The sequence below is a fragment of the Choloepus didactylus genome, chromosome 16 (genome assembly GCF_015220235.1).
Source record: "Choloepus didactylus isolate mChoDid1 chromosome 16, mChoDid1.pri, whole genome shotgun sequence".
NCBI classification, from domain to species: Eukaryota; Metazoa; Chordata; class Mammalia; order Pilosa; family Megalonychidae; genus Choloepus; species Choloepus didactylus.
This window is the reverse complement of record NC_051322.1, coordinates 30830427-30842557: the sequence shown is the minus strand read 5'-3', so window position 1 is coordinate 30842557 and position 12131 is coordinate 30830427. Positions and strand designations below refer to the sequence as shown.

Here is a 12131-nt window from a genome sequence, read left to right as displayed (position 1 = left end):
TTTTTTAGCTGAGATTTAAGTAACATACTATCAAATTCCCCCTTTTAAAGTATACAATTCAGTGGTTTTTTAGTATATTCACAAGTTGTGCAACCATAACCACTGTTTAATTCTGGAACATTTTTATACTCCAGAAAGAAACTCTTATTCATTGGCAGTCAGTCTGCATCCCTGCAGGCAACCTCTAATCTATTTTCTGTCTCTATGAGTTTGCCTATACTAGACATTTCACATAAATGGAATCTTGCAATATGTGGCCTTCAGTGTCTATCTTCTTTCACTTAGCATGCTTCAAAGGTTCATCAGTGTTATAGCATGGATCATTATTTTTGGCCACATAGTATTTCACTGTATGGATAGATCACATTTTTTTTATTCTTTCATCCTTGATGGACACTTGGATTGTTTCCACCTTTTGGCTATTGTGAATAATGCTGCTATGAACATCCATATACAAGCTTTTGTGTGAGTAAGTTTTCAGTTCTCTTGGGTATGTATCTAGGAATGAAACTGCCAGGTCATATGATAACTCTGTGTTTAACTTTTTGAGGAAATGCTAAACTATTTTCTAAAGTGACTGTGGCATTTTATAGTCCCATCCGCAAGATATTGAGGGTTCCAATTTCTCCACATCCTCATTGACATGTTACTATCTTTTTGTTTATATAGCCATACTGAGTGAATGTGAAGTGGTATCTTATTTTGATTTGCATTTCCCTAATGTCTAATGAAGTTGAACATCTTTTCATGTGCCCATTGGCTATTTGTGTATCTTCTTTGGAGAAATCTTTTTAATCCATTCCCCATTTTTTAAATTGGGCTATCTTTTTATTATAAAGTTGCAAGTGTTCTGACCAGATAAATGATTAGCAAATATCTTTTCCCACTCTCTCGGGTGCCTTTTTACTTTCTTTATGGTGTTCTTTGAAGCACAAAAATTTTTCATTTTGATGGAGTATAATTTATTTTTTCTTGGTTGCTTATGCTTTTGGTGGTGTATCTAAGAAACTACTGCCTAATCCAAGGTCACAAAGATTTACACATGTTTTCTTTTAAAGGTTTTACACCTGTATCTCTTACATTTAGGTCTTTGACGCCTTTTGAGCTAATTTTTATAAATAAGGTGAAGCAAGGATCTAACTTCATTCTGTTGTTATGTGGCTATCATCCAGTTGTCCCAGCATCATTTATTGAGAAGACTATTCTTTCCCCATTGATTTGTTCTGGAACCCTTGTCAAAATTCAGTTGATGATAAAAGTGAAGGTTTATTTCTGGATTCTCAGTTCTACTCTTATTTATCTATATGTCTATCCTTATGCCAGTATTACAGTGTTGTAATTACTGCAGCTTTGTACTAAGTGTTGAAATTGAGAGTGTGAGTCCTCTGTGTTCTTTTTTGAGATTGTTTTGGCTATTCTGGATCTCTTGAATATTCAAGTGAATTTTAGGATCAACCTGTCAATTCCTGAAAAAGAAAAAAAAAAAAAAAAGCCAGCTGGAATTTGATAGGGATTGCATTGAATGGAACATTATAAATAAGGGAATTGTGTGTACTGACTTAGTCATTCAAAGGGCTCCTCTGTTTGCTGGGCAGAGGTGAGGGAAAATAGGAGGTGACATGGTGAGAAATGCTGCCATTTGGGATATATTTTGAAGTTAAAATGGCAGTTCTTGCTGGTGGACTAGATAAAGATTGGAGGGAAAAATAATAATGAAGAATAAATCCTATGGTTTGGACTGAACAGTTGGATAGAGTATGGTGTACCATTAAATAAGATGGCAAAAGGGGAGAGGAACAAGTTTTCTGGTTGGGGAATCAAGAGTTTTGAACATGTTCAGCTTGGGTCGTCTATTAGATCTTTAGGTAGAAACATGAGGAAGGCAGTTAGAGCTCATAAAAGAGGTCAAGGCTGGAGCCACAAATGTGAGTCATCGGCATGTGGATGGTGAACGTTTACAGCCGTGAATGGATGAAACTGCCTGTGGAGCCCATGGCAGGCAAGACAATAGAGCTACTGATATAAAATTGGCATAAAGACAGAAGTTAAAGTCTGGCTCTGGAATTCTCTTAGAACAGGAAAGTGCAATCAAGAAACTGTGGCTCAGTGGTCACCAGAAGTGGTCTGGACTTGGGCCTTTTGAGAGTGGTTTCCATCCTGTATGTATGAGTATTGAAGTTTCTATGAGCAATAACACTTGGGGCTCAGGCCTGCAAGGAGTTATAAATCCCTCTCACTGAGGGGTAGACTCCCTCAAAAATCCTACCTCCCACCAAATGGCCCTAGCCATTTGGATGGACTCATTTTCCCCCAGGCAAGCCCGTTCTGCAGTGGCTCCATGGCCACTACATTTGTGAATAGCTTGGGCCTTTGGGTGGCGTTTCTGAACTGCCTCAACAGCCCATGAGCCACCCTGTTCTGGCCTGGGTTGCTTCATCTTGGGGGTAGCTGAATGCCAGCACCCTTAGCAGCCAGCACCCAGCCCTTGGAAAGGTCAGGGAGAGGGCCTGGATTCAGGGTGTGTCCCAGAACCTTACTCCAAGGTAGAGCCAACCCACCCTTCACTGAGGCAGGATTTCTCCCTAGCATCCTGGCAATGGGACCTGACCCAGCTTCTGTTCAGCAACCAGTACCCCTTGATCACATGGGGTTAGAACCAAGCCAGGCTGAACTCCTCCCAGCCGCTCCTTTCCCTCTCTCAAGCAACTGTAAACACTAGAGCTTCCCTGGAGATTCAGCAGGAGGCAGCTGGAGGATCAGACTGGGTTTCTGTGCTTCCTGCCGTTTCTGAACATCCTTCTCTTGGGCTGCCCTGGGGCATCCTTCTTCATGAGTGAGTGCCTCTGTGCCTGCATCATTTGCCCTCAGAATTGGAGCTCTGGAGAACTCGCTACCGCTAATCCCAGACACAGGGAGAAAGGGTCAAGTGTTGGCTTCACTCGGTCCACCAGAAACCACCACCTTTGACAGGGAACACTCACCTTCAGGACCTTCTTAACACCATTGATGGTGGAGGTCAGCAAGGAGTGCACCTTGAGGTCGTCGTTGACGTAATCCGCATGCCTTATGCACATATAGAGGATGTAAGCAGGAAGGCAGGGCACTGTGCCCGACAGCATCTGTGGCTTCAGGTCTGGCAGCAAGGGCAACACCAAAAAGCAAGATTAGACTAAGGGGGCACACTTGGGGCTGTAAGGATCCCGGTCAGAAACAGATTTGCAATATTTTCCTGTAATTCCTCTAAGAATATGGGTTGGAGGGTGGTGGGAACTGAGAAGAGTGGGAGAGTCGCTGCCTCCTTCTGACCCTGACTACTAGTAGTTTCAGAAACTAGATAGAAACCCAGAGCAAATAAAGAAAACACATTCCTACTTGTTTGGACTGTAACATTGAAGTGGGCTCCTAGTTCTTCAACCTTACAATATGGAAGAGCCCATAACAGGTAGTTTCTTGCCTGAGTTTACACACAGGTCCAAGAAGGGGCCTGTGATCAGAGGCAGGCTGAAGACAGGACCTGGCTGCCCCGACCAGGGTGCAGACTCCATACTACCACTTCCTGTTGTGGGCACAACGGGTTCTTCAGCAGCAAGAATGTGAGGCTGGTCCCAGGAGACTTTGGTGTACATTTCCAAAGATAGTGAGTCTGCCAAGGGCTGGAGTGACCTTCCGCCCATCTGGCCATTAGTTCTGGAACTGTTTACCTGACAGACTTGCCCATACATCCTCACAGCCCAGCAGACCCAGCAATCTGCTGGCCGGCCACAGCTACTCTCTCCACCCCCAATGCCATGGCTTGCCGTGTCTCTAGCCAGCCTCTCTCTCGGCCAGTGTTAATTTGGCTCGAGTCAGGGACAGCTACTGCCCCAGCCCATTACTTTCTCCAATTGGTCTTTTCTGCACCTCATTGCTGCCCCCTCCCCAGGGTGATTGGCTTGTGCCTCTTTCCCCTTCAATTGCAGACTCATACTTAGTCCCTTGGCCCTTTCCTGCTAACATTCCTGAAGGGCGCGGGAGAACATTTCAGACTGCTTTCCATTCCAGAGTAAGCCAGGGGAGGCAACAACCCAGGCTTAAAGCAGTGGGGGGTTATAGAATCCCTGAGGAGTGGGAGGAGAGGCCCTGTGCCAGGTGAGAACTTGTGCTGGGGAACAGGGCCATGGGCACAAAACTCCAGGCACTCTTGCGGCTGCCCCAGCTCTGAATTCCCGGCCCTCACCCTTCACTCTCATAACCTGCCCCCATCCCCATGAGCCACCTCCAGGCCTGGAATGGCCATGAGGGGAGGCCACCCACCTCCACCTGCATGTAGGGCAGGGGAAGGGGCAACATCCTCACATTGTCTGCCAGCAGTGTCTAGGTTGGGGCTGGGGATGTGCTCTCAGCATCTCCAATTGGGGCTTGGATTACATCGTCCCCTCAAATGTATCTTTCTGGTTAAATAATACTTTAGGTACATGGCTAACATTTGGACATTTTCTAGGCTCAATAGATTGGCCATTTGGCATTAATTAGAATGTTAACATTTGTCCAGAAAAAATGCATTTTAAGGCTCAGACTTCCATTCCATAGCTTCTCACTTCAAGCCTAACCCACCGCAGAATGCAAACAGGTTGTCCTGCTTTGGAATGTTCTATTGTGATTTGAATCTCCTTTTCCCAGAGCTTGCTTGGTCTCCCCAGTTGGATGTCAATGTCTTGGGACCCAGGGAGCCCAGGAACCATAGCGTCTACTTTTCTCTGGCCTCCATAGCAAGTAGCCAGGGCCCTAAGAGGTGGTCAGTGAAGTTGTGGCGCAGCTTGGAGGGAGTCTTTTGGAGGGAGCTGACAGGGTGCCAGACATCAGCAGGCTAGCGGGGTCCACCCTAGGCAATGATATGAAGGAGACACTGGAAAAATCACCAGCCAGGCACCCGCCCAACACAAGCAGGTCACTTTAAATTTTCTTTCACTTTAATGTTGTAGACTGAGTCTCAGTCACCACAGATTATAAGTTCATTCCTAGCAGTGTTTGAACAAGATGTAGCTTGTTTAAGGAAGTTAAGATGCCAGAATTTATGTCACATTTAATTATTGGACAACTGTAAGGGAAATTGACCTTTACAAAAAGAAGAAAATACTCAATAAAAAGCAGGCTACTAAAAACTCCAAAACTGAACAGCCAAAACAAAGCCTTTTGTAGGCAGAAGTCATGCTCTGCTCTTCCTGTACCTCTCAAGCCTCGGCACAGTGGACCCCAAACTTTTTTTTGAAAAAATGTTTGATCTAAAATAATGTTTATCTTTTATTTGAGATTCAAACTCCTTCATAAGCCACCACTTCAAATTCCTTGCATTGAGAAGGACTTGGCAGTTTTCACAGAGCCCTTTCACGTTTGTTACCATTCACATGCTGGGGCAGGCAGGGTCTGTATCACTATCCCCATTTTAAAAATGGGAGAACCAAGGCCCTAATGAGAATGGAGCTAGTAGCTCAGGGCCTGAAGATCAGACCCCTCTTATCCTCTGGACTGTTTCCTCTAAGACCCTTCCTCCTGGCTCTGGAGGAGGCTGCTAGCCTGGGGCGGACACAGGACAGGAAGGTGGGTTTGGTGAAGGCAGATGGGACATGAGATCAGAGCGGAGGGAGCTGGTACCACAGGCAAACCAGGCTCAGGGCTGGCGAGGAAAGCAGCTTCCAGGAGCCCTGCAGGCTGGCCCCTAGAGGAGTGGAGGGCCCTTCAGTCCTGGGGAACCAGTCTGGGTTGGGGGGAATTCTGGGGAGCAGCTCTCACAGCTGCCTGGTAACCCTGGGGAGCACAGTGGGGACCCAGGCAGGCCAGGCCTGACCCAACCACAGGCCTGGACAAGAAACCATAGGTGAAAGCAGTACTGGGAAATGCCAACCCTGAAGAACTTTCACGATGTGACAGTGTGATCCTAGGGACTTCAGGTGTATTGATCACATGCTCCTCAGCCTCTAACTGCCCGTGAAGCACCTGGCATCTTGTCATCATGTCCTTCTGATTCAACAGGGCTCAGAGGCAGCATTTCTGACATACTCCTGGGTGGTGTTGACGTTGCTGGGACAGAAACCATGCTTCAAGCAATAAAATGTTAACTCACTGAGTTTTCACAACTCTATACTATTGGTACACTCACCTTCCCCTTTCATAGGTGGGGACACTGAAGCACAGAGAAGCTGAGTGCCATGTCCATGGCCATGCAGCTAGGGAATAACTCGCCAGGTTTGAACAGGTCATCTGACTCCAGAGCCATGGTCATATGCACCGTATCACATGGTGTTCTAGACTGAATCACGTCCCCCATAGAGACATGCTCAACCTAACCCCTGGTCCTGTGGGTATGAACCCATTTGTAAATAGAAGATGTTATTAAAGTGAGGCCAAACAAGTGAGGGGGCGAGGGGGTCTTAATCCAATATGAATGGAGTCCTTAGAAGCAGAGGAAATTTGCACACAGCAGTAGATAGGAGACAGATTGCCATGAGACAGAAGCAGAGCTTGAGTTATAGATTGCTGTCAAGCCACCACCAGAATACAGATTTCAGAGACAGCCAATCCTGCCGACGCCGTGGTTTTGGATATCTAGTCTCCAAAACTGTGACAACAAATTCCTGTTGTTTCAGCCAACTTAGTCTGTGGTGTTTCTAGTGGCAGCCCTAGTAAACTAACCACACATGGCACTTGTAAACTAAAGTTTTACACAAGCAAGGAATTTGAATCCTTGATCCACCACAGTTGCGTGACCCTGGGCAAGTCACTAGACTGAGTCCCGCTTCCTCGGGTGTAAAACGGGAATAGCAGAGGTTCCTACTTAAAGGGATGTGAGGATTCAGTGAGGTGATGGGGGTGATGTGCTTAGCAGAGCACCTGAAGGCGGGATGCCTTCCAGAAACCAAAGCGCTTTGCCACCCAGAGAGAGTCTTACAAAGGAAAAGGAGGGTGTGGTTACAGCTAGGGGAGAAGAGTTTGGGTTGGCAGGAGCTACTCTGGTGGCTCTCCTCCCAGCTCCATCCACTGCAGGCAGAACCCAAGGGCCTCCCTTTCCTGGATTTACGTTAGTCTACAATTGGTCCAGATGATGAAAGACCAAAATTTTACTTGGAAAAGCAGTGGGTTCATTATTGGGAGCAGCAGCTTGAGATGATGGGTGTGGGATGGAGGATGAGGGTGGGGGTGGGGTTGTGTGTGGGGATGGAGGACAGGGGTGTCATGTGGGCTCAAGGAATGGAGGATGGGGTGGGGGTTGGTTTGGAAGTGGGGGTAAGCGGAGGATGGAAATGAGAGTGGGATGAAGGAGTGAGGGTAGAAGGTGGGGTGTCCTGACCTGTCACCAGGTTCCGAATGAGCAGGGCCTCGTCGTCCTTGTGGTACTCCAGCATGCCCTGGAAGTCCTTCTCTTTCCGCTGGACTGTGACCTGCCTGGTGAGCTCATGGCGCCTCCTCTCACTCTGGGTCAACGCCTGGGCAGCTGAGCAGGAAAAGAGACAACAGAGAGCATGAGCAAGGCCTCCAGGCTGCAGGCCCCTGGGAAGGGCATGTGTCTGGAGCAGGGAGGCTTGGGCCTGGGTCTGGGGACCTGAGGCAGCAGGTTCCCGAGCTCCCCCACTCCCTGCGGGTCTCTTCTGGCAGCCTGAGCTACAATCCCCTGCAGTGTGGCCCGAGGAACTCAGCATTAGGCACCGGGAATGCTCAGGACAAGGGGAGGGGAACACCGGAAAAGGCAACAGGCGGATTTTGGACCAGAGATAACTTACGAGTGATGTGAGGCAGCAGAATGTACAATTTATTCTGCTGGGCAGCTGTTTATTTTTCCCACCAAGTTTGAAGAAAAGAGGATTCCTCTTTCTGGGAAGATGACACAGGACCTGGCCTGGCCATTATGCTTGTTCCCTGTGTGTGGCCCAGATCGGGCACTTACCCAGTTGCAACACAACCCCAGGGTGTGAGGCCCAGGCTAGTCTGTGACCTGAGGACAGAGGAGCAAGAGGGTGCCCAGATGTAGTAAGAAACTGTCCCCAGCACCCAATGTGGGATTCAGGTGGTGGGACTTTGCTAAAGGATGTCTCTGCAGCTATGTAGGGAGGAGAGCTGGTGGGTGGTTGGGGGTACGGAGGCCAGGGGCTCCCCGGGGCCCAGTAGGGCACCATCACATCAACCCAGGCATGTCCCTCCGAAACTGGGGCGGTCCAAGAAACTGCGCTCCTGAGCATCCCTAGTATGACACCTCCTGTCATGCCTTGCAGAAAACTGTCCTTTGTGCCAAGACCCATATATTGGGGTGCCCGTTTTCACCCAGCCCTCTGTGGGACCACTGCAGATGCTCCGAAGGGCTCTGACCTGCCAGGGGTTGAGCTAGCTGACCTCAGGGCAGGCAGGGTGGGGTAGGGGGAGCCTGTGGCTCAAATTCACACAGTGGTGACTCAGCTCTCGTCACTCCCTCCACAGGAACACATCGCGGACAACTCTGATGGGACAGATCAGCAACTCTTACCCACTCCAACCTCGACCTCACATGGGAGGCATGGGTATGGACTGGGCCAAGGGAGCTTTATAAGTGAGAGCTTTTACAGTTCCACAACTCAAACCTCTCCTACAAGGCCTCCTGGAGACCAGGGACCTGGAAATCCTCATCGTATGGCAGGGCAGCTCACTCAGTAGAGAAAGGCAAAAGCACAGCTAAATGATCTGCATTTGCAAGGGGCCCGGAGGGCTGATACCGTGGGACAGGCCTGTGGGCAACTGCAGAGCTATCCCCAAGTACATCTGAATGTCTGTCACATGCAGGGCATGTCCTAAGCCTAGGAACAGGTCTGCAGAAGTAGCCAGTGTCATCCCTGGTCAGTCCAGCTAGAGAGATACTTTTACACATGCGCATGGAAACAAACATCACGATGTAGCTCAGCCCAGGTGCCAAGCAAGGAGTGTGGGCTGCAGGCAGTGATGGCAGTTGGCAAGAGATGAACTACACAGGCTGACCAGGGGAAGGGGCTGATCCACCAAACCACCAGGCATCACTTCACAGAAGGTTCTGGACGAATGGGAGAGGGGCAGAGAGGGACCACCCAGAGGTGGGTGTGCGCTCCCTATGGGCTCTGCACACTCCGCCTGGCTGGACGCTTGGGGCAGGTTGGGGTGGGGTGGGGGTTGGAAAGGGGCATGGTAGGTGAGTTTGGAGAGAAAAGCCAGACTAGTGCTGAGATGTCAAGGCAATGATTTCCTCTTGTAGGCAGTGGGGAGGTGAGTGAGGCCAGAGAGTGCTCAGGAGTATTAACCTGCTTTTGCACTGGGGTGGGCAACTGGGAAGCTACTGCAGTCACTGGGGTGAGGGCTGGTCAGAGGGGAGAGAGGTGGGTGTGGAGAAGCATTTGAGGACAGGGAGCAGTGAAGCTGGGCAGCAAGAAAACAAGAACTCAAACAAACAAAAAAGAGAAATCCAAAGACAGAGGGGGCATGTGGCAGGCGTGGAGAGAGAATGAGCCTGTTAGAAAGAGATTTCGCCACATTTGAGTGTGTGTCTGGTGTGGGGCAATGGGACCTGAACTGAACAGGATGGACATCACTGCCCTCCTAGAGCTGAGGGTCCAGAGCAGAGGGGCACAGAGCAAGTGTGCAAACAAAGGACCCTGTGACTGGCACCGTGACCAATAGGTTCATGGTGTTAGGACAGCCTAAAGTGACTCGAGCTTTTGAGCTGAGGGTGGAAGAATGAGGAGGGGTATGCAGGTGACAAGGGGACCGGGGACCAAGAGAAATGTCCAAGCAGAGGGTGATATGCATGATGAGGGGGTAGGACACAAAGGTAGAGAAGACCATGTTCTGGGTGTTTCTGAAAGAGCGATGGAAATTTCTGCCTGGCCTCTGTGCTGGATTCTAGGTTGGAAGTTGAATGACAGAAGTGTCTGCTCTCCTGCGTGACAACCCACAGCACAGAGTGAGGCCCCTGGGATTTGGGTGTCTCATATAGTATTTTCACACCAAAGTCTTGCCTCCCAACTTGAAGTCCTTTGAGGGCAAGGGCCACAGGGCCACCCTCTGGATCCCCCAGCCCTCCCGCCTTGCTCACAGAAAGCACTCAAAGCCTGCTGAATTCAAGTGCCTTTAGCCTTGACTCTGGCAGACTCTTTAACGCCTAGGGTTGGACTTGTTCTATCACAAGACTGGACTGGGTGTAGCCACCAGGAAATCAGTGGCGTTTCCGGAAAGAGCAGGCAATTCCCTCCTCTCGGGCATGGCCGAGCGCACCCCGCTTCACAGAACACACCCACCCTCACACACTCTACCTTCTAGGTCCTGGACTTTCTTCATGTAAATCTTCAGTTGCTTTTTGAGCTTCCTCTCATTCTTTTCCAACTTTTCTACCAGTTCTTTAAGGTCCTGAAAGCAGAAAGAAGCAGTGTTGAGAGCAGACTGCAGGCCAGCCCTGGATGGCAGGGTGTAAATCTTCCGGAGGCATGGAAGGGGCCGGAGTGGCCCTGCGGGCGGCCATCCGAGGAGTGCGCGGCTCGGCCCAGTGCCCCAGCTGCCCAGGAGACCCACCCTAGGAAGCAAGGGATGAGTCAGAGTTTATTCTCCCAATAAGGACAGGGCAAACTCCTCCCTGAGCAGCGCCCTAAGTCAGGCCGCAGGCTTGGCTCAGGTTGCCATGACAACCCCTCAGGAGACACCCTTAAGCCTGGGTTGGGCAGTGCCACCAGCGGGAAAGGACAGGTGGAGGTGTGAGAACGCACAGGGGCCTCTTCGCTGGGACAGCCAGCATGACAGCAGGATTACCTGGGACCCAGAAGCAAAACAGGGCAGGGCCGTGGCCCCTCTGTGGCTGCCCAATCCCTAGCAACTATTGCCACTGGAAGCAGATCAGCCCGCTGGGACCTAGAATAGCAAGCTGTCATCAGTGCCAGCCTGTTCCAGCTGGGGCAAGTGGTCCTCTGTGGCCTGGGAGGCAGGGAGGTAGAGACGAGGAGCCCCTGCTCCGTGACCACTCGAGTGAGTCTCTGTGACTAGAGAGTGACATGGAGACAGAAATAGACATTTCCGTCTTGGGACCTAAGAAAACATCATTTTAAGATTGGCCTACAGATGAAAGGAAGCCAAAAGTCCAACCCCAGGGCCACAGCCATTGCAAACTGCAAACCAAGTTCTAGATGTTGTTAAGGACTTCATTTATTGAGTTTAATAAAAAAGTAAATTTCAAAAATGGTTCTCAAGTTGAACACTCTTAAAACCCAGCCCAGAAAGGTGAGGCAGCATAGAGTTACCCCTAGACCATGGACCTGCAGGTAAACTCTGAGCCAGAGAGTTCAGTGCACAGAAAGGACCTAGGCGTCATGAGAAATTTAAGGTGAGATTCGGGGTACATAAGGTCTCCTGTGAACCTTCAGTTCTACTAAGACTCCAACTCATCTTCAGGCACCTTTTCCTAGCTGTGCCAAAGTAACCGTTATTCCCCAGTGATGCGAACATCCTGCACCTCCCCAAGCCATAGCCCAGCTCCAGAAGCAGCCGGCTTCTGCTGCACCTCTGTCTCCACCCCTACCTTGCTCTTGCTTAACTCTTTCCAGCTGCACTGATTCCTCAACTATGGCTCTTAACTCTTTTGCAAATGATGAGCTGATGCTTGGAAGCAAATGACTTGGCCAACCGTGAATAAGGGACCCAGGGCTGCTTCCCAGTCAGGACATGGACCCTGGAACCGCTGGGCCCCAGACCCCTCTATCCACCACCACAAAATCCAAAAGACAAAACTGCTTCTTGGAACTCTTTCACCACCATTTTGAAAATTTTCACTACACCCTGGGAGATAAGGTAGTAAGTGCTGCAACACCCATTTGCAGCTATTAACAAATGCCAGATGCTGCAACAAGGAAAGTTTAATCTAGGAGCCAGAACTCCTCAGCTTCCGTGCAGCAGGGAGCCTCTGATTCATGACTCTGAAGGAGCTCTGTATCTTGTTTGCCAGCGCTTTCAGCCTGTGTTCCTCTCTGATCTCTGCATTTCTTATGCGTTCCTTAGCATGTTAGGGGGAGTTGCAGAAAGCAGTGGGTCCCAAACTGCACACTGGAATCAGCTGGGAGTCTTTAAAACATTTACTGATGCCTGGCCCTACTCTGAGATTCTGATTTAATTGGTTGGGT

At 49.5% G+C, this 12131-nt stretch overlaps 1 protein-coding gene across 3 annotated transcripts in view; it reads right to left on the bottom strand.

Moving 5' to 3' along the window:
* Positions 1-12131, bottom strand: part of MYO5B (myosin VB) — a 413295-nt gene that overhangs the window by 11119 nt on the left and 390045 nt on the right. For all 3 annotated transcript variants that reach the window (XM_037805481.1, XM_037805482.1, XM_037805483.1), the window contains 3 exons: positions 10281-10374; positions 7325-7468; positions 2982-3133 (listed from right to left, as the gene is read on the bottom strand). In XM_037805481.1, coding sequence (XP_037661409.1) covers positions 2982-3133; positions 7325-7468; positions 10281-10374 — 390 coding nt within the window. The remainder of the gene's footprint in view (positions 1-2981; positions 3134-7324; positions 7469-10280; positions 10375-12131) is intronic.